The sequence below is a fragment of the Tachysurus fulvidraco genome, chromosome 12 (assembly GCF_022655615.1).
Source record: "Tachysurus fulvidraco isolate hzauxx_2018 chromosome 12, HZAU_PFXX_2.0, whole genome shotgun sequence".
Classification (NCBI taxonomy): domain Eukaryota; kingdom Metazoa; phylum Chordata; class Actinopteri; order Siluriformes; family Bagridae; genus Tachysurus; species Tachysurus fulvidraco.
In genome coordinates, this window is record NC_062529.1 from 3456239 (window position 1) to 3476045 (window position 19807).

The 19807-nt window shown below is 41.3% G+C and overlaps 2 protein-coding genes across 6 annotated transcripts in view; one reads left to right on the plus strand and one right to left on the minus strand.

Annotated features, from left to right (window-relative positions):
* The window catches only part of nid2a (nidogen 2a (osteonidogen)), a 41061-nt gene extending 27982 nt beyond the window's left edge, over positions 1-13079 (plus strand). Inside the window, exons 14-29 of one of the 4 annotated variants that reach the window (XM_027159938.2) lie at positions 419-646; positions 740-961; positions 2528-2764; positions 2858-3079; positions 4141-4368; positions 5727-5954; positions 6266-6493; positions 6961-7188; positions 7388-7618; positions 7803-7972; positions 8818-8947; positions 9108-9279; positions 10008-10165; positions 10352-10475; positions 11170-11282; positions 12599-13079. In XM_027159938.2, the coding sequence (XP_027015739.2) occupies positions 419-646; positions 740-961; positions 2528-2764; positions 2858-3079; positions 4141-4368; positions 5727-5954; positions 6266-6493; positions 6961-7188; positions 7388-7618; positions 7803-7972; positions 8818-8947; positions 9108-9279; positions 10008-10165; positions 10352-10475; positions 11170-11281 (2918 nt within the window). In that variant the 3' untranslated portion in view covers position 11282; positions 12599-13079. The remainder of the gene's footprint in view (positions 1-418; positions 647-739; positions 962-2527; positions 2765-2857; positions 3080-4140; positions 4369-5726; positions 5955-6265; positions 6494-6960; positions 7189-7387; positions 7619-7802; positions 7973-8817; positions 8948-9107; positions 9280-10007; positions 10166-10351; positions 10476-11169; positions 11283-12598) is intronic. The other 3 variants (XM_027159939.2, XM_047821707.1, XM_027159940.2) reach the window with 3 other exon arrangements.
* A 595-nt stretch (positions 13080-13674) lies between these two features.
* On the minus strand, positions 13675-19668 carry rtraf (RNA transcription, translation and transport factor). 2 transcript variants are annotated; one of them, XM_027159947.2, is made up of 8 exons: positions 19593-19668; positions 18436-18560; positions 16875-16974; positions 15374-15457; positions 14834-14922; positions 14685-14753; positions 14520-14568; positions 13675-14073 (listed from the first exon to the last, which is right to left on the minus strand). In XM_027159947.2, the coding sequence occupies exons 1-8, from the start codon at positions 19651-19653 to the stop codon at positions 13919-13921; spliced, it is 732 nt and encodes a 243-aa protein (XP_027015748.1). In that variant the 5' UTR covers positions 19654-19668; the 3' UTR covers positions 13675-13918. The 2 variants fall into 2 exon arrangements, with proteins under 2 accessions (XP_027015748.1, XP_027015747.1); XM_027159946.2 differs by lacking the exon at positions 19593-19668 and adding an exon at positions 19097-19521.
* Between the last annotated feature and the right edge of the window lie 139 nt (positions 19669-19807).

The window sequence follows — 19807 nt, forward strand, 5'->3', positions numbered from 1 at the left end:
CAGCCAACTCTGTTTAAAGATGGTAATGCAGAGTGGACATCGTTTACTGTGGACTAGCTACAGTATATGGACATATCTGTATAAGTGGAGCAGCTACGTACGATCATGCTATTCCATAACATACTGTACTAATGACGTAATGCAGTAACTCGATCGATATCTGGTTAGTGCTCCAAATATCTGTATCTTTAACCAGATTTAAATCAGATGTGGAGAAAACTCAGAGGTAGAAATGGCAGCATTGCCAGCTTGAGATGTGGACCCTGGCTCCAAACATTTTTTTTGCTTATCTTTGCTTAGTAAGGCTGATGAAAAGATGAATATATGCATTTTTAAATTCATATAGTGATGCATGAATCCAATCTCACTTTCTTGTTCCTTTTATTTTCGTCTTTCTCTTATGTCACTGTTCATGCAGAGCGTCCTAAGACTCAGTGTGAACAACAAAGACACGACATCCAGGGAAGACCTGGTGGATCGCCACTGGCTGGAGAGTTTATTCCTGACTGTGATGAAGAAGGGAACTACAGGCCTCAGCAATGCGACAGTTCTACAGGACACTGCTGGTGTGTGGACAGTAAGGGGCAAGAAAGAGCAGATACCCGTACCCTACCTGGTACACCATCAATCGACTGTGATACTCCAGGTAAACACACCAGTTTAGCAGAATGCATGTATGGAAGAGCAGCACATGTAGTTTTACTTTACGTTTTTTGTCTGTCTGTCTCATGATATGTAGGACGTCCCAAGACTCAGTGTGAGCAGCACAGACACAGCGCACAGCATGGAGCAGACAGTGCGTTGGGAGCCTTCATCCCTGAGTGTGATGAGGAAGGTCGCTACAGGTCTTTACAGTGCCATGGCTCTACAGGACACTGCTGGTGTGTGGACAATAGGGGACAGGAAAGAGTGGGCACACGCACACCACCTGGTACCCAACCTACCGACTGTGACGCTCCAGGTAAAGGCTAATTGTATGAAGTTCACAACTTGCATGTAAATCTTCTCAGGGAAGCAAATCACATCTTTCCATGCCATGTTTCATGTATGAAATTCCAAACCATTCCCAGTTGACCTTAATACTGGATCAGGATGGCATGGGAAAAAGCTTGTTAGTGACTTAGAAAAGCTGCTTTCTTCATTAGGTGTCCCAACACAATTTTAAGAAACTTTATGTAGGTTTCTCACTTAAATTACTCACTTACTGTATATGTATTTTATTGGTGTCCCAAGATGACCTTCTTTGGAGGATAGCGGTAAGGTTACCTCCTAGGAATCTATCCAGTATCTTTTTCTATTGTACCTATCATGGTCCAACTAAAAAAAGGTCTTCTGAGCATTGTGGGCTTCATGGATGCTGAAAGGTTCTACATCAGCAAAGGTGAGTGGAGGAAAAGGCTGTCTTTGTTAGGGCCTCAAACACAAGGGACAACGGCAAGCATCCTTTTTCAGGATGTGTGTCCATATACACAACCTAGTCCTAGTTACTATTTAATGGCATTTAGCCAGTCCATGAGTTTAAGGTTGAACTTGATCACCTTTTGGAAGCCATTGGGTTATGGCACCATGATTGGGTTATTTCACCATTATGGCAGCACTCGACTAGAAGACACTGTCAAACACTTCTGGACAACCTGTAAGGACTCAAATAATTTTAATGTAACATTGCATGTCTTGAGTTCTTCATGTGGGTGAGTCTATAATTATGGCATCATCATCCTGGGGTTTCAGGGATTCCTATGGGTGAGACTGGGTAGAGAAAGTCTCGTTGTCCTCATAGTCATTATGGTTCACATTAGCCCAGCCCAAATTTACTTCTATAATGACCGAAATCCCACCAGCCAGAGCCACCCTTCTGCTGCATAATGGCATACCAGAACAATTGGCATTGTTTTTAACCTGCAGTTACATGATTAAGGCCCACTTTATAATGTCAGTCTAAGAAGTAGGGACCTTAATGCGGCCCATCCTCCCTCAAGTCTGGGAACAAGCAGCTTATTCTTTGCTGGCTGCTGTCCAGGGAAAGGTTGGTCTGAGCTTGCATCCAACAGGGTTGGAAATACTAGAAGCTGTACTTTTGGGTTTGTTCGTGTATTTCCGCATGGGGTTTTGTACTTTAACATCTGTTTTATATAGTACATCTCCACACTTTTTCATGTCTTTAATGATCGAGTTCCTGTCCTTGCTTCTTTTTTTTTTTTTTTTTTAACTTTATTTATCAGTAGATCATTGACAGTCAAACACCCTGTCCATACTAGCAGCTGGCTAGGCTCGGCTCAACTCGACTCCGCAAATTACATATAATCCTCCACATTAAGTATTCAGAAGGAATTTGGTTTCCACACAGAAATCCCATTCATCTTAAGTATGGCTCCATGTGTCAATGTTTGTCTGTTCTTTATTGTCACTAGATATTAAAGTCGTTCCTGGTGAGCTGCATTGTTCTGTGGAGAAGCACTAGGAGAATCAATGTGGTTTACTCTCTGTCTGTCTGTCTGTCTCTCTTTCTCTTTGTCTCATTCTATAGTTCATCCTGAACGTCCTCATACTCAATGTGAACAGCACAGAGAAGCTGAAAAGTCTCGAGTGAATCGTTTGGATATCGTGGGTGCCTACATCCCTCAATGTGACCAGGAGGGTCACTATAGACCTCAGCAGTGCCATGGTTCTACAGGACACTGCTGGTGTGTGGACAGTAAGGGACAAGAGAGAGCAGGAACCCGTACCATACCTGGTACACCATCAATCGACTGTGATACTCCAGGTAAACACACCAGTTTAGCAGAATGCATGTAGGGAAGAGCAGCACATGTAGTTTTACTTTACGTTCTTTGTCTGTCTGTCTCATGATATGTAGGACGTCCCAAGACTCAGTGTGAGCAGCACAGACACAGCGCACAGCATGGAGCAGACAGTGCGTTGGGAGCCTTCATCCCTGTGTGTGATGAGGAAGGTCGCTACAGGTCTTTACAGTGCCATGGCTCTACAGGACACTGCTGGTGTGTGGACAATAGGGGACAGGAAAGAGTGGGCACACGCACACCACCTGGTACCCAACCTACCGACTGTGACGCTCCAGGTAAAGGCTAATTGTATGAAGTCCACAACTTGCATGTGAATCTTCTCAGGGAAGCAAATCACATCTTTCCATGCCATGTTTCATGTATGAAATTCCAAACCGTTCCGTTGACCTTAATACTGGATCAGGATGGCATGGGAAAAAGCTCGTAAGTGACTTAGAAAATGATTCCAGAGGCTGCTTTCTTTATTAGGTGTCCCAAAACAATTTTAAGAAACTTTATCTAGGTTTTTCCCTTAAATTAGTCACTTATATGTATTTTATTGGCGTCCCAAGATGACGTGCTTGGAGGATAGCGGTAAGGTTACCACCTAGGAGTCTATCTAGTATCTTTTTCTATTGTACCTATCATGGTCCAACCAAAAAAAAGTCTTCTGAGCATTGTGGGCTTCATGGATGCTGAAAGGTTCTACATTAGCAAAGGTGAGTGGAGGAAAAGGCTGTCTTTGTTAGGGCCTCAAACACAAGGGACAACGGCAAGCATCCTTTTTCAGGATGTGTGTCGATATACACAACCTAGTCCTAGTTACTATTTAATGGCATTTAGCCAGTCCATGAGTTTAAGGTTGAACTTGATCACCTTTTGGAAGTCATTGGGTTATGGTACCATGATTGGGTTATTTCACCATTATGGCAGCACTCGACTAGGAGACACTGTCAGACTCTTTTGGACAACCTGTAAGGACTCAAATAATTTTAATGTAACATTGCATGTCTTGAGTTCTTCATGTGGGTGAGTCTATAATAAGGGGCAAGAGAGAGCAGGAACCCGTACACCACCTGGCAGACCGAATACCAACTGTGATGCTCCAGGTGACACAAGTTCATTATAATTTCCTAAACGATTTTAGGATTGTAAGGAGAATCAATTTGATCTGTACTTCATTTGATCTCAGATGTGGTCAGTCTCCTGGACTGAAGGTCTGCAGCTTGTTGTAAACATGTTTGGGTCTATATATTTTTTTTATTAGCACACATAGACAGACAGACAGTCATACAGACACACATACAGACATATTCTTCTAAACCATTTTTCTCTTTCTCTCTCAATTTTCACACAGAACGTCCTAAGACACAGTGTGAGCAGCACAGAGACAGCATACATGGCAGAGGCGACGGTTTACCTGTGGTGGGAGCCTTCGTCCCTCAGTGTGATGAGGAGGGTCGTTACAAGTCAGAACAGTGCCACGGCTCTACAGGACACTGCTGGTGTGTGGACAGTACGGGGCGGGAGAGAGCGGGCACCCGCACGCCACCTGGAACACCGAATGTCGACTGTGACGCTCCAGGTAAACACATTTTATGGTGCATTATATCAGAATGTACAGATCTGTTGTCCGTTTTCTGTAAAGGTCCAATTGAAGATAGAGAGGAGAAAATCATGGCTTTCCAGCAGTAGTGTGCTTTCCCACAGCAGGACCATGTGATTCTAATAAACCTGCGTGCAGACTTAAAAGATTTGTGCTGTAAACATGTTTAGGTCTATATTTATTTACTATCATGCACACACACACACATGCACGCACACACACACACACACACACACACACTAATGCAACCAGTGTTGTAATGTAACGAAGTAAAAATACTTCGTTACTGTACTTAAGTAGAAATGTCACGTATCTGTACTTTACTTCGCTATTTAAATTTATGTCAACTTTCACTTTTACTCCACTACATTTCCTAGATAAAATGTATACTTTTACTCCGTTATATTTCCAATAAGCATCTTCGTTACTCGTTACTACAAAATAAAATCATAAGACATGTGTGTGACTGTAATAAGGGAGGTTTTGCGAATCGCTGCTCCTAGAGTGTCACTGCATGTCCGCATGCACGCTCCACGGAGAAGCACAGGTACGCGCAGCGTGTACGCGCAGTCAGAGCTGGAGGCGTTTATCTATAACGGCGGCAACCAAAAGCAGTGAAATGTCACTATTCTTATTACCAGAGTTGATAGCAAAAACAAAATATTAATGCAATATCAATACTAAATAAAAATAACATTTATTGATCTGGTCTTTGTGAATATTAGTTTATTAATGACTGCATTCATCGGACACACTGTTTGTAGAGAATGCACACATACATGAACTGATTTGATTCAAGACTGGCATCATTACATCATGCATAAAATTTTGGTGTCCACTTTTGCCATTTAATAACACCATAACTTTTGGCTTACTATGTAGTCATATAATATATAATATATAACTCTTCTTGTTTTAAATTCTCACTAAGGGCTAAAACCCCTTATGCCTACCAAAAATCACTGAAATATTACTTTTTACTTTTACTTCAAATACTTAAGTACATTAAATATCAGAAAATGACTTTTGATACTTAAGTACAGTAAATATCAGATACTTTAAGACTTTTACTTGAGTAATATTCTAAAAGGTGACTTTCACTTCTACCAAAGTCTTTTTCTAGTACGATACTTGTACTTTTACTCAAGTATCGCTTTCTAGTACTTTGTACAACACTGAATGCAACCTAGCCATGTGATAATCCTTCTTCTAATCTCTGTTTGTCTTTCTGTCACAATTTTATGTAGCACACCTAGACAGACAGACAGTCATACAGACACACGTACAGACATATTCTTCTAAACCATTTTTCTCTTTCTCTCTCAATTTTCACACAGAACGTCCTAAGACACAGTGTGAGCAGCACAGAGACAGCATACATGGCAGAGGCGACGGTTTACCTGTGGTGGGAGCCTTCGTCCCTCAGTGTGATGAGGAGGGTCGTTACAAGTCAGAACAGTGCCACGGCTCTACAGGACACTGCTGGTGTGTGGACAGTACGGGGCGGGAGAGAGCGGGCACCCGCACGCCGCCTGGTACACCGAATGTCGACTGTGACGCTCCAGGTAAACACATTTTATGGTGCATTATATCAGAATGTACAGATCTGTTGTCTGTTTTCTGTAAAGGTCCAATTGAAGATAGAGAGGAGAAAATCATGGCTTTCTAGCAGTAGTGTGCTTTCCCACAGCAGGACCATGTGATTCTAATAAACCTGCGTGCAGACTTAAAAGATTTGTGCTGTAAACATGTTTAGGTCTATATTTATTTACTATCATGCGCACACACACACACACACACACACACTAATGCAACCTAGCCGTGTGATAATCCTTCTTCTAATCTCTGTTTGTCTTTCTGTCACAATTTTATGTAGAACGTCCTAAGACACAGTGTGAGCAGCACAGAGACAGCATACATGGCAGAGGCGATGGTTTACCTTTGGTGGGAGCCTTCGTCCCTCAGTGTGATGAGGAGGGTCGTTACAAGTCAGAACAGTGCCACGGCTCTACAGGACACTGCTGGTGTGTGGACAGTACGGGGCGGGAGAGAGCGGGCACCCGCACGCCACCTGGAACACCGAATGTCGACTGTGACGCTCCAGGTAAACAGATCATCTCAGTGGCCAACAGATTAGTGTAAACACTAACGTTTTGAACTGAAGGCTTAAGCGTGCGCTGTAATATTTTGTACATCTGGTAACATGAAATTGATGGAAGATCTTAGTTTCCATCCAAACTGGGTTATATAATGACAAGAGTTATGAAGGTCCTGACTTTAATATGTGATTGTTTTGTGTTTGAATCTCTTCCTGAACATTTTCCTGTGTGTTCATCACGACTTGGATGAACACCCCGATGAGGAAATGTTTTTTTTTTGTGGTTGTTATGCAAGCAGAACATTTAATTGACTTAAAGAGGAACAGATCGGAATCAGAGAAACTGCGGTGACAAACAAATCAAAATTCTTGACAGATTCTTGATTCTTTTGCAGCTTTCTGGGTTTCAGCTGTATGTGTCAATGTTTTTTTTACACTAAATTCTTGGTCTGTATTTTTTTCACGTCATGTAGCGCGTCCTAAGACGCTGTGTGAACAGCACAGAGACAGGGCACAGAGCCAAGCACATGGGTCACCTGGGGTGGGAGCCTTCATTCCTCAGTGTGACCAGGAGGGACACTACATGCCTTTACAATGCCATGGCTCTACAGGACACTGCTGGTGTGTGGACAGTAGGGGGCAGGAGAGATCAGGCACCCGTACGCCACCTGGCTCCCCACAGAGGAACTGTGACGCTCCAGGTAAACACATCATTTCCATGACTTCATTCTTATTCCATGCCTCATTTAATACTGTTACAGTTAGTAATTTATCTGATGCTTTATCCAGTTGTATAGAAGCACAATAAATGGCACAATAAATGTATATATTTATATATATCAGTTTATTAGATGCAGGACTATACTGGGCTTGACTTGTTTTTATTTCCCCGTCATGCAGTGGAGGTGGTCCCTACTCAGCGTTCGGAGACGGTGTGTGAGCGCTGGCGAGCCAGTCTGATGCAGCACTATGGAGGTCGTCCGGGTCCAGAACATTTTCTTCCCCAGTGTGACGCGTCCGGCGAGTTCACCCCAGTGCAGTGTTACGGCGATACCAGTTACTGCTGGTGTGTAGACAGAGATGGCCGAGAAGTTCCCGGGACACGCTCACACGACAAAGTCAAACCTGCCTGTCAGTGCTGCTTCAGTGCTGCATATTATTTTCACTGCATTTTAATACAGCTTCAGGATCTGTTCATGTTGAATATTTGTTAACATGGTTTTGTTATCATTATTTATATTATGTTTCATTTTGTCATCTTAGATTTGTTTATTTTTTGACTCCCTACTAAACATATGTAATGTATGTCGTTTAGGTATTCCAACCGTTCCCCCGCCCACCGTACGTCCATTGCCCCGCCCAGACGTGACTCCTCCCCCATCAGGCACTACTTTGCTCTATGCTCAAGGCCAGCAGATTGGAGCGCTTCCTCTCAACGGTACACGCATGGACAAGGAGAGATCATCAGTGCTTCTTGCTCTGCATGTAAGATTCTTACGCTGTGTTTGGCCTTACTGTTGTATTAAACTAACCCCAGTAGTGATTAATGTGATATTTACACATAGGGCTATTTAATAAAACAACAAATTTGTGTAAGCTGAATACGATCAAGGGGGGCACGGTGGCTTAGTTTTTAGCACGTTCGCCTCACACCTCCAGGGTTGGGGGTTCGATTCCCGCCTCCGCCTTGTGTGTGTGGAGTTTGCATGTTCTCCCCGTGTCTCAGGGGTTTACTCCGGTTTCCTCCCCGGTCCAAAGACATGCACGGTAGGTTGATTGGCATCTCTGGAAAATTGTCCGTAGTGTGTGTGTGTGTGTGTGTGTGTGTGTGTGTGTGTGTGTGTGTGTGTGTGTGTGAGTGTGTGTGAGTGTGTGTGAGTGTGTGTGAGTGTGTGTGAGTGTGTGTGTGTGTGTGTGTGAATGAGAGTGTGTGTGTGTGCCCTGCGATGGGTTGGCACTCCGTCCAGGGTGTATCCTGCCTCGATGCCCGATGATGCCTGAGATAGGCACAGGCTCCCCGTGACCCGAGAAGTTCGGATAAGTGGTAAAAAATAAATGAATGAATAAATGAATACGAGCAACTGCGTAACTCGACTCTGAATACAAATAACTTTCCCCGTGTAAATACAGACAAACTTATTTAACACGTTCTGTCTCCAGTAGTTTAAATAAGGTGGCATAAAGTATTATTTATTTCTTTATTTTATATTTCATTACATGCAGAAATGACTTCATGCCTTTAGTATTGTTCTGTACAGAGAATGTTAAGCTATTAAATCTCTCACATTTTAGTTGTAAACTATCTACTTCTGCATGTGTGTGCTCATTAGGGCGCCATAGTGGTCGGGATTGACTACGACTGCAGAGAACGGAAGGTTTATTGGACCGATCTTGCTGGAAGAACGATCAGCAGAGCCGCTCTGGAGTCTGGATCAGAGCCTGAGATCCTCATCAATTCTGGTGATGTGGATCTCTGAATGATGAAAAATGAATGAACACATGCAGTACTGTAGTTAAAAGCTCAAATATCCGTAAAAACACCACAGATCCGATTCCAAAGGATCGGTATCTGGCTAATCTGGCTAATGCTAATGTCTAGTTTAATGCTCTTGTTTTTAAGGCCTCATGAGCCCAGAGGGTTTAGCAGTGGATGAGGTACGAAGGAGGATGTTCTGGGTGGACAGCACGCCAGATAAAATTGAGACGGCCAAACTGGACGGAAGTGACCGGCGCGTTCTGTTCAGCTCGGATTTGGTTAACCCGAGAGCCATCGTAGTGGACTCACTCTCAGGGTTAGTGCTTTAATACACTTTCTACACACTTTTCCCTCGGTCAGAACTTGTCAAAACGTCTTTCATTTCATGTTCCATGAACAAGAACAAAATTCCAGTGTGAAGGAAATGATGTGTGAGAAAGTAGATCAAACGCTGAGTCGAGCTCGCAGATGTGAGTGTCGTGTCTTATGGGAAGTCCAAAAAATTACTCCCACTCAACACACACACACACACACACACACACACACACACACACACACACACTTCCATCTGTACCATGTGTAACGATATAACTCAAACCTCATGTGCAATCCGACCAGCATGCGAGCATGCACATGTGTATAAGTGTGTGTCTCAGTAGTTTACGTTAATCTTCTAAGTTTATGTGTTCAAAGCCTTTGTATTTAAATTCCATCCCTTATACACTGAAGCGATGCTTAGTAAAGCCGCCAAGCATGACTGTTCTTCACCAGCGATCAGTAGTATCCAGGTATACGCATTGATGTGGGAGATACTGTATGTAAGACATATAAGCAAATAATCAACGATGAGATGGAAATTAGTTAACTAATTAGTTAGGAAATTAGTTAACTACACATGTAGACGTATAAACTCCTCTGACCTGAAAACGTCCATGAAAAAAAAACAACTTTACTGAAACACAGGCACTGGAGACTTGTGTAAGTTTATACTATTGATATAGATGATCTGTATAGACATGAACAAGTGTGTTTGCTCCATTAAAGAACTCTGTACTGGACCGACTGGAACCGGGAAGCCCCGAAGATTGAGACCTCCACCGTAGAAGGGCAGAACAGAAGGATACTAGTACGGGATGGGATCGGGCTTCCGAACGCTTTAACGATTGACCCCACAACACGCCGTATCTGCTGGGCTGATGCAGGTACTCTATAAACCGTATTTAGTCGAGTCGAGTAGAGACTACTTTATTAATGCCCAAGAGGAGGACAATAAACTCACGAATAAGTAACACAGAATATAGACGTACAGATGTATATACTGTACACATGTATGTTAATATCATAATTACTCGGTTTAAAACAACACGCCTGGTTTTGTGTTGAAAAAGGAACCAAGCGTTTGGAGTGTATCGCGTCTGATGGGACGGGACGCCGCGTGATTCACAGCGAACTGAATTATCCATTCAGCATGGTGCTGTACGCCAATCACTTCTACTACACAGACTGGAGGAGGTAAGAATCCAGCGTTGATCATGCAGGAACAGTAAAGCAGGGTCGACCTTATCCACAGATCAATACCAGAACGAGTCATAAGAGTCGTATATATAATAATAAATGATGTAATCTAATTTAAAACCTAAAATAAGAGTAAACGATGAAAAACACTCCTAACCGAGCTTGTTAACATAGATCAAGATCTGGCAAATTGTTCATTTATTGTTACCAACAGCACATTGTTGATGCACTGAGAAAGCTCTAGAAGGCGTGTTGAGGTTCTCTTTAGGAGTGACGAGGATGGACAGGATTAGGAAGGAGCACATCATAGGGACAGCTCAGGTTGTCTGTTTTGGGGACAAGGTCAGAGAGGATAGATTGAGATGGTTTGGACATGTACAGAGGAGGGAGATGGTTATATTGGTAGAAGGATGTTGGAGATGGAGCTGCCAGGTAAGAGGTCAAGACTAAGTTCAAAGAGGAGATTATATGGATGTGTTAAATGAGGACATGAAGGTAATTGGTCTGAGAGTAGAAGATGCAGAGGATAGTGTTAGGTGGATTCGTCGTGGCGACCCCTAAAGGGAAAAGCTGAAAGAATGAGACTAGATAATATTTAAAACTATATTACAAAATGAAATTAACCGAATGGACTACACACGAGTAGTTCCTGATCTTCTTTCTCTCACAAAGGTCCTTATTCTTTTTTCAGGGATGGAGTCATCGGTTTAAGTCGAGACTCGAGTCATTTTACAGACGAGTATCTGCCTGATCAGCGTTCACATCTGTATGGCATCACTGTCGCCCCTTCCAGCTGTTTATAGGGTACAGTTTATGCATTTTATTACTTTTCTATCTGGTTTAGCACTATCGGGTCGAGCGCTTTCTCGTTGTCCATTAAATGTTTAAGTAATATTAAAAGCTGGGAATGGACTGCAACACACTGACGAAAGTAAAATAAAAAAAAAAGCAGAGCATCTTGGGCATTACATTTGTTTATATTTGTTTTATATTATTATTATACTTATATTTTATTAGAGAGAGAGAGAACAGATACAAAGAGAGAGGACAGAGAACAGAGAGAGAGAGAGAGAGAGAGAGAGAGAGAGAGAGAGAGAGAGAGAAAGAGAAGAGACCAAGAGGACAGAGAGAGAGGCAAAGAGGGGAGAGGGAGAGAGAGAGACAGAGAGAGAGAGACAGAGAAAGAGGGCAGAGAGGCAAAGAGGAGAGAGAGAGAGAGAGGCATAAGAGGCAAGAAGAGTAGAGAGCGAGAGAAAAGAGAGAGAAGAGAGAGAAGATGAGAGAGAGAGAGAGAGAGAGAGAGAGAAGATGAGAGATGGAAGAGAGAAAGAGAGAGAAAGAGAGAGAAGAGAACAGATACCAAAAAGATCAAAGAGGAGAGAGAGAGAACAAATAGATAGATGAAGAGGATAGTAAGACAAAGAGGAGAGAACTACAAGAGAGAGAGAGAGAGAGGAGACCAAGAGGACAGAGAGAGAGGCAAAGAGGGGAGAGAGAGAGAGAGAGAGAGAACAGATGTAATGCCCAAGATGCTTGTACATTACATTGCTTTTCAGTGTCGAACATTTTCTACAGGTCACTAATGGAGAACAATACAGTGTTTGTATTACGTGTCAGAGAGAATATTGAAATAAAAAAATGGATCAATTTATACACTTTAATTTGATATATTTCTGTAAAGCTGCTTTGTGCCAGTGACCACAAATACAGTTGAATCGTGTTGACGTTTGTAGACGTTTCATGAGGGTAAAATAAACTAAAAAAATAATCAGACTTTTATTATATCTTGTATTTTCAAAGCCTAATTGTGAGACACACAGTTCATCCTGTGTGTGTTGACATGTTAATAAGGGTGAGTGAAGGAAAATGACAGACCAGAATCTCACACACACACACACACACACACACACACACACACACACACACACACAAAGAGTGCCTACAGCCAAATGACTGTATTTGGGACAAAAACTGTCGGAAAAAAATTTGGACACAACAGCTTCAAAGCATAGAAGATAAAAGTGTGTTTCCTTCAGAAGGGCCTACAACTGCTGAGAGCGAGTCACATCTCCGAGGAGGATTTCCTAAGATGACCTAACATGCCGTTTTGTGTGTTTCAGGGAGGACGTGATAACAGAGTCACTGTTAAATGGTGCTATTTTTCTGGGATTTTTTTTTTTATTATTTTCACACGTTGGGAAACGCACGCCTCGCTCAGCCGTTACCAAAGCCACTGCGTCATTAATACCCCCCACCCCCCCACCCAAAAAGGTCACACTTCTCCTTGTTTAGATTTGTACATTTGTTTAATACCTCATTTCTTTCTACTGTATTTTTGTATGTTTTTTTTAAATAATAATAAAAAAATAAATGCCAAAGAGGTCAAATTATAGTCAATTTTTGTGCACAATGTTCTTGTGTATAAACATATTTATACACGTGTGCAGCGTCGGAGCCCTCGGCGCACCAACAAGAAGCCGACGCACTGAACTGCGCTGAACGTCGCCGACGTTTTCTTTTACTAAAGTTCCTTTTTATATCCTTTTTTTTAATCTTTTGTAAAATGTGTGTATTTATAACAATAAAAAGTGATTCACAATATGACCATGTTTTTAATAATTAATTATTACGTAAAAGTTGATTTTTGTCTATGACACAGCTGATTTGCATTTGCCGACGCCCACTAAACTCCATAAAAGGAGAAGCTCACCGTGAGCTGAAAATGACAGCTAAATGGGGAACGAGCACGTCATCAGCGCTGTGTGATTTAAGATCTACACTTTTGCACTATACTAAATTGATGGCTATATAATTCTCATACTCATCAGATACATTAGTTTTCTACTTCCGAACGTCAAGTACTAAGCACGTCTTGGCCAATTGACTACATCTGTACTGAGGAGGAAATGGGCTCCATTTTGCATTTTGGCTGAACTGCTGCTTTAATGAAATGAACTGGACTATTTGGCACAGCTGCTTTGGGGAGTTGAGCAACGCTGAGCTCGGGTTACTGCCAAAGCAAAACCACATTTATGTTGTGTTAAAGTTTCTTTGTGCCTTAAAAAACAAAAATAAAACACAACAACAGAACACAACCATCACAGCGGTTATATGTTTGCATACATGCCTTTGCAGGTGAATGTTTTTTCCCCTTGAAAGAAAACACAAGGCTCAAAAAAATCACACGCACACAAACTTGCTGTCCGAAAGCCTCTTCTTGATTTGTAAAGAAATCGATCGGTTACATGGAACACAGTGCTTTGAAGAAGTGAACAAACTATTAATGTAATGGTGCAACTCATATTTCCTCCACATTTTTTTTTAGGTCTACAGCAAAACGTTAAAAAAAACAAAAAAAAACCCTCGACTATGTCCACATTCATGGCACACTTATATACCAATCGTCCCATTCCAATACACACTGCCCACGGAGTGCGTGATCATCTTCCCACTTTGCCCAGGCGGTGATCGGTCTTTGGGTCGGCGATGATGGCCTGCACGGCGACGATGGCCTCGTTGATTCTTGTCTGGAGCTCACGCAGCTCCTCGATGTGCAGGAGCCGGAGGATACGAGCTGCTTCGTTCAGAGTGGCGTCTGAGGGTGAAAAGAAAACGTCCGCCGTTAATCATCTAGTTTAATACAGGACTGGACGTGCCAGGACCTGAACTCTCGTGCAACTAGGGCTTTAATTTCACTCGCTTTAAGGTTCAGTTGGCCATTTGCTGTAAACTTTACCTTTTACTACTGTGGTAAGGTGTTGCAGAAGTCATCCTTTGTACCTATTACAAGGTATTGCCAGTGTAGCGTACCATTAAAAATGATTTATGGTACATAATTGAATCTTGAGGGTCACTCCTGTACCTTTAATTATATTTTTGAGCAACCTAAACACAGTAACCTGAAACACAGCATGTCACTTCCTGCAAGGCGAATCGTGACTGAACCACACGAGTTCACACAGACTGGTATCACCAAGCTGCCTCTGCTGGGCTGGTGAGAAAAGCCCCTAACCTTCGACTGCTCAGTTGTTCTATACGTACCTCCAGTGTCGAAGCCTAGGATATGTTTGTCCAAAGCGACTGGCAAACCCTAAACAAGCAACAAAGAATCACATATTAAAAAATATTTAATTTGGGGAAAGAAAATCAATCCATGAACTAGTTGTACAATTCTACAAACTCCTGCTGTGTGGTTTATTTACGGACCTCTTTGGACTTGCTGGCCTTTGCGATGGCTTCAGGGCTCAAGCGTTCTTGGACGAGGATCCTAACGGCCTATTGGATAAAGGAAAACAATTCAATAAACCGGTTTAAATCGGAATTTGAACAGGTTTGGGAAATTGTGTGTTACTCACTTTGAGCATCATCAGGTAGTCATCGTGTCTCTGAATTTTGAGAAGGTTTGCCAAGGCCATGACTCCAGCCTTAAAATCAGGATTGTTAACTGGTGGAAACATGATCATCGTTTGGGTTTAGCCACTTGATATTAGTTACAGACAGACAGACAGAGGGGGGGGGGGGGGGGAGTCAGACAGAAAGAGAGAGAGAGAGAGAAGAGACCAAGAGGGCAGAGATGGAGAGAGGACAGAGAGTCAAAGAGGAGAGAGAACAGAAACAAAGGAGAGGGAGAGAGAGGGCAGAGAGGAAAAGAGGGGGGAGAGAGAAAGAGAGCAAGGACAGAGAGACAAAGAGAGCAGAGAGAGGGGGGACAGAGAAAGACAGAGAGAGGGTGAGAGGCAAAGAGAGAGACAGAGAGAGAAAGAGAGACAGAGAGAGAGGGCAGAGAGGCAAAGAGGAGAGAGAGAAAGACAAAAAGAGAGAGAGAGAGGCAAAGAAGAGAGAGTGAAGACTATGATACCTTGATTAAAGAAGAGGTAAAAGAAGAAAACACTCACCGTCTAGATTAATAAGCGGGTCGGCAGGTTTTTGTGTTGCATTGTTCACCTCAGCTGCAGGTGTGCAGTTTCTGTATTTGTCCACTGTGAAAAGAAAAACACTTCATATGACCTCACGTACTAATGTAACGAGAAAAGAAAAGAAAAAAAACGCTCAGCAGGTCTCTGGTTACCAACATGTTATCTTAGAAATGAACAACTTCCATCCTGAATCATTGCCATTGGTGAAAGGGGTAAAAAAAAAAAAAAAACCCCAACAAATCCACTTTAAACCTGGTGATTTAAACTTACACAATTTCAGGACCTCGACTTACAGAATACGTTCTGATCCATGTTCTTAAAACTATTGGAGGATTGAAAGTGTATAATACATGTAACGCCTGTGTCCACTTGTGTTCATGCATCACCCTGTGAGCCGAAATCTGCACTAAATTCAAGGAACAATGTGTAGAGACGTGTACACTCCTTCACTGTAGACTCTTTCTGCTGAGGAGTCTAAGGTCTTTTGGAGCTACTGAAGACCTTTTTTTGCCTCTGTAGTGGCTTCAGCCATATTCTATGGTGTGGTTTGCTGGTGCAGCAGCATCTCTACTGCAGAGAGGAAGAGACTGGACAAGCTAATCAGGAAGCCCAGCTCAGTCCTGGGGATTATTCTGGACACTGTACAGGAGGTGGGAGAAAGGAGGACGGTAGCAAGACTATCATCATTGCTGGAGAACGACTCTCACCCCCTGTATGAAACGGTTTCATCTTCTTCAGCTTCTTCGGTGACAGACGGTTACATCCTAAGTGTCTGAAGGAGCGATACAGACGCTCTTTTCTCCCTGCTGCTATTAAACTTGACAATCAAAGCTGCTCCCAGTGAACCAGTCACCATAATTACACACTGTTATTACTGTAACTGCAATAATAAACAATAGCAATGTATTTTAAACGTGCAATAACAGAAATTTTGAAAAACGTGCAATATACATCTTTTTTATATACATTTTGTTTTGTATATACACCGTATATTATATTATTTCTCTAATATTTTTAGATATTTGCATTTTATTACACTTGGCTGCTGTAACAGTGAAATTTCCACATTGTGGGACGAATAAAGGTAAGTTGTGAAATCTAAGGCAACACTGCCATCTAGTGGCCCGAACCATTACTACCAAAACCTCTTATTCAACCATCAGACGTTATTTTGCTTATAGCCCTAACAATATATTGTTGAATCATCAGGGGCAGATAATCAATAACCAATAATAAACCTGGCCAATTATGACACATTCCCTACAATATTTATACCATGATCAACTTAAACATGTGCAGATGTCATTTATTAAATTAAATTAATTAATTGTGAGTTAAATTATTGTGAGATAAAAAAAATACAACAGTGCAGAGAAGAGCTGACTAGATGTTCAGGTTCAATCCCCATAATGTCGAAACCGAATCTACGCTCACGAGACTCTTATTTGGTTGCTTTTTTAATAATAATATAAAAAAGTACCATTGTCAGCGTATTCGAAACGAACTGCGAGTCCCAGCAGCCAGTCGATGGCCTCACACCTTTCCTGAGCGCCGAACGGGCAGCTCACGTCTTGTAGATACTAGCAATGAGGGAGGAAAAACAAAGAACAGTGGAAAACATTATTATACGAGTAATCTGAAAATAACCATAAATGTTTAAAGCACTTTATGTCAAAGGAGCAGTGAAAGTCAAGAAAAGGATGTTTCTATATTCAACTAATGACTCAGATGATACAACAACAAGCATGACTATGCTTCTGGTTTATAACCACTTCATGGTTATAAATATCAGTGAATGATTAACGATCACGTCATGGTTATAAACATCAGAGCCTCCACTATTTTGCATTTGCAAGAACGGATGCAATGTCAAGCAAAATATTCGGAGGAGTTTGCAATTGTTTAAAATTACCACAGTTTTGGGACGAAGCGCGTCGGGTGACATCACAAAGCGTATCGAACCAAAGCACACTTGAGTACAACAGGACAGAAACAAGACTGTGGTGATATTATATTTGCTTCACGTTTCCATTTTAAACTAAAGCCAGAACTTTCATAAATCGGGGTCCCTTTTCTGACCAGCTGACTTGAGTTTAAAACTGTATATATATATTTAAAATGATTAATGTCTGAACAAACTCGAACAAGAATCCTGTAAAATATAATTTATTTGAATACTTTGCTGTATCCAGACCACAGACCTCTGTTCAAGTCAAGGCAAGAAGCTTTAATTGTCATTTCAACCCTATATAGCTGTTGCAGTACACAGTGAAATGAGACAATGTTTCTCCAGGACCCTGGTGTTACATAAAAGAAAGACAGAGCTATAAGGACTTAGTAAATTAGTCTTAGATACATAAAGTGCATCTGTGCAACCTGGTGCAAACAGTGCAGGACAAAAGACAGTGCAAACAAAAATGACAAGACAATACAAAAAGACAATAAACAGAAACAGCGCCAGTGTAAATACTGTATTTTGAAATATTACGTACGCAGAAATACTGGAATGAACACATTAGTATTACAGCAGCAGTTACATTAGGTAATGTAAAGTATTGTGTACAACAGCAATCGACTGAAATGTGAGACAACATGTGCAAAGAGCAAAAAACAGTGTGTAATACAGCACTTAAACAGTTTGATGGATGTATATGGGAAGTGTGTGTATATGGTGTAGGTCTGTGCGGTCAGTACAGTTGGTTGTGTGTGTGTGCTGTGCGTGTTGTGCTAGTTCTAGATAATATCCAAAATATCTTAGACTTTAACTTACAAATAGCTAAATATATGTTAAGACTTTAACTTATCTACAACTGTTCAGTTTCATTGAGAATATCCTCATATTCTTGGCTGAGAAAAGTGAAGCCTGATTTAATTTTTTTTTTTTTTGCTGATTTAGTTCATACACCTCAAGGTTCGACACATGGTGCATTTTGAGATGCTTTTCTCACAGCACGGATGTAAAGAGTTATTATTAGGACCCTACAAATTCACATCAGCTCATCACGGTGTCACAGGTTGTGTGTCCTCATGAAACAGCTCACCTTTTCAAATGATGTTGGCCATTCGGAGCTTGAGATGTTCCTGAGGTTTCCACGATCCTCAATTTTATAATGTCGGATTTTCTGGTCCTCCAGCCAAACAATGAAATTTCTGAACTCAGTTTCATCTGGATGAGAAAGAAAGAAAGAAAATAGATAGATACAAATAAATAATAAATAAATAAACAAACTAAATAAATAAATGCCACAATCCCATAGACTAATCAATCAAAATATTGATCAAACCTTCCCAATCATGGGGTCCTGCTTTTGTTTAGAACAGTTGATGATTCTATCTTATAAATGTTGTCATGTCCATGTAGGTGTTAATGAGATTAATGATGTATTAGAGCACTGATATTAACCTGGGATTCATGTCACTGCCCTAAAACGCTGGGTCACAAAACTCATTAGCACTTTCGACAATTTAGCAGCTTTAACAATTTAAACCTTTATTAATCCAGTTGATGTTAAACCGTATGTCAATCTACAAATAAATCGAGTTCAATAAAAACATTTTTATAATTTATTAAACCGCTCAACTTCAGAGATTTAAAACGATTCGGTGTCGATTGACACTTTCGACATTTTGACTCGTTTTAAAATATTCTACTCAGTGACGCATGGACTTTTATTCAAGTCGTTCATTCATTAAAATTCTTACCTGTGCACTCAAAGCCCGAAGGATTATGATAATCTAAAGCCGTAAGCTTCCTACGGAACATTTTATGTCCCACCGAACGCTTTAAGTAAAGAGTTATAAGCTGTAATAAGCGGCTACGTAGGAATTGCTAAGCTAGTTGTGTGAAGCGAGCGACAACAAGCAAACGATACGCTTCGTTCTGAAGCTGGCTTCCGGTTTTTCACGCAGGATGTATTTCAAAATAAAGGTGCTGAAATAACAGCAAAATAAATCTTTTTGTTCGGTTTCTTGTTCTTCATAGCACTGTATTTGTAAACCTCATTACTACGTGAACAGCATATTTAGTATTAAATAATCTTTTTAGTATTAAATGTGAATATTTCTCTGAAACTGTCAGACTCCTTCCATATTTGTTAAACATACATCTTAAAGAAAACTCCACCATTTAATCTACAGATATATTGTAGGTGTGTTGCCTTATCAAGGTATTAGCGTTTGAATATAATCTTTTATACACCTGAGCAGTTGCGTTCGACGAGGCAGATGTCATTAACCCTCCACTTCGCTAGAGGGCGCATGCATTAAAACCCTTAACCTAAAACTGCACGCGTGGAAGAAGTGCTCTATAATCTCATCCGCGCGTTATATTTTCTCCCACCCATATTCAGAGAAATCCCGCCTTTCCTTCTAGGATTGGCTAATACCCAATCCTACATTATTATAATTGGCTAC

Bases quoted from the DNA above. Each gene is read 5' to 3' on its own strand.
- rtraf (XM_027159947.2), bottom strand. From the start codon at position 19,653: ATGCGCCCTCTAGCGAAGTGGAGGGTTAATGACATCTGCCTCGTCGAA. The intron at 18,561-19,592 runs GTGTATAAAAGA...TTTCTCATCCAG, and splicing joins CGTCGAACGCAACTGCTCAG to ATGAAACTGAGTTCAGAAAT. The intron at 14,923-15,373 runs GTGAGTGTTTTC...TGTTTCCACCAG, and splicing joins CCCGCTTATTAATCTAGACG to TTAACAATCCTGATTTTAAG.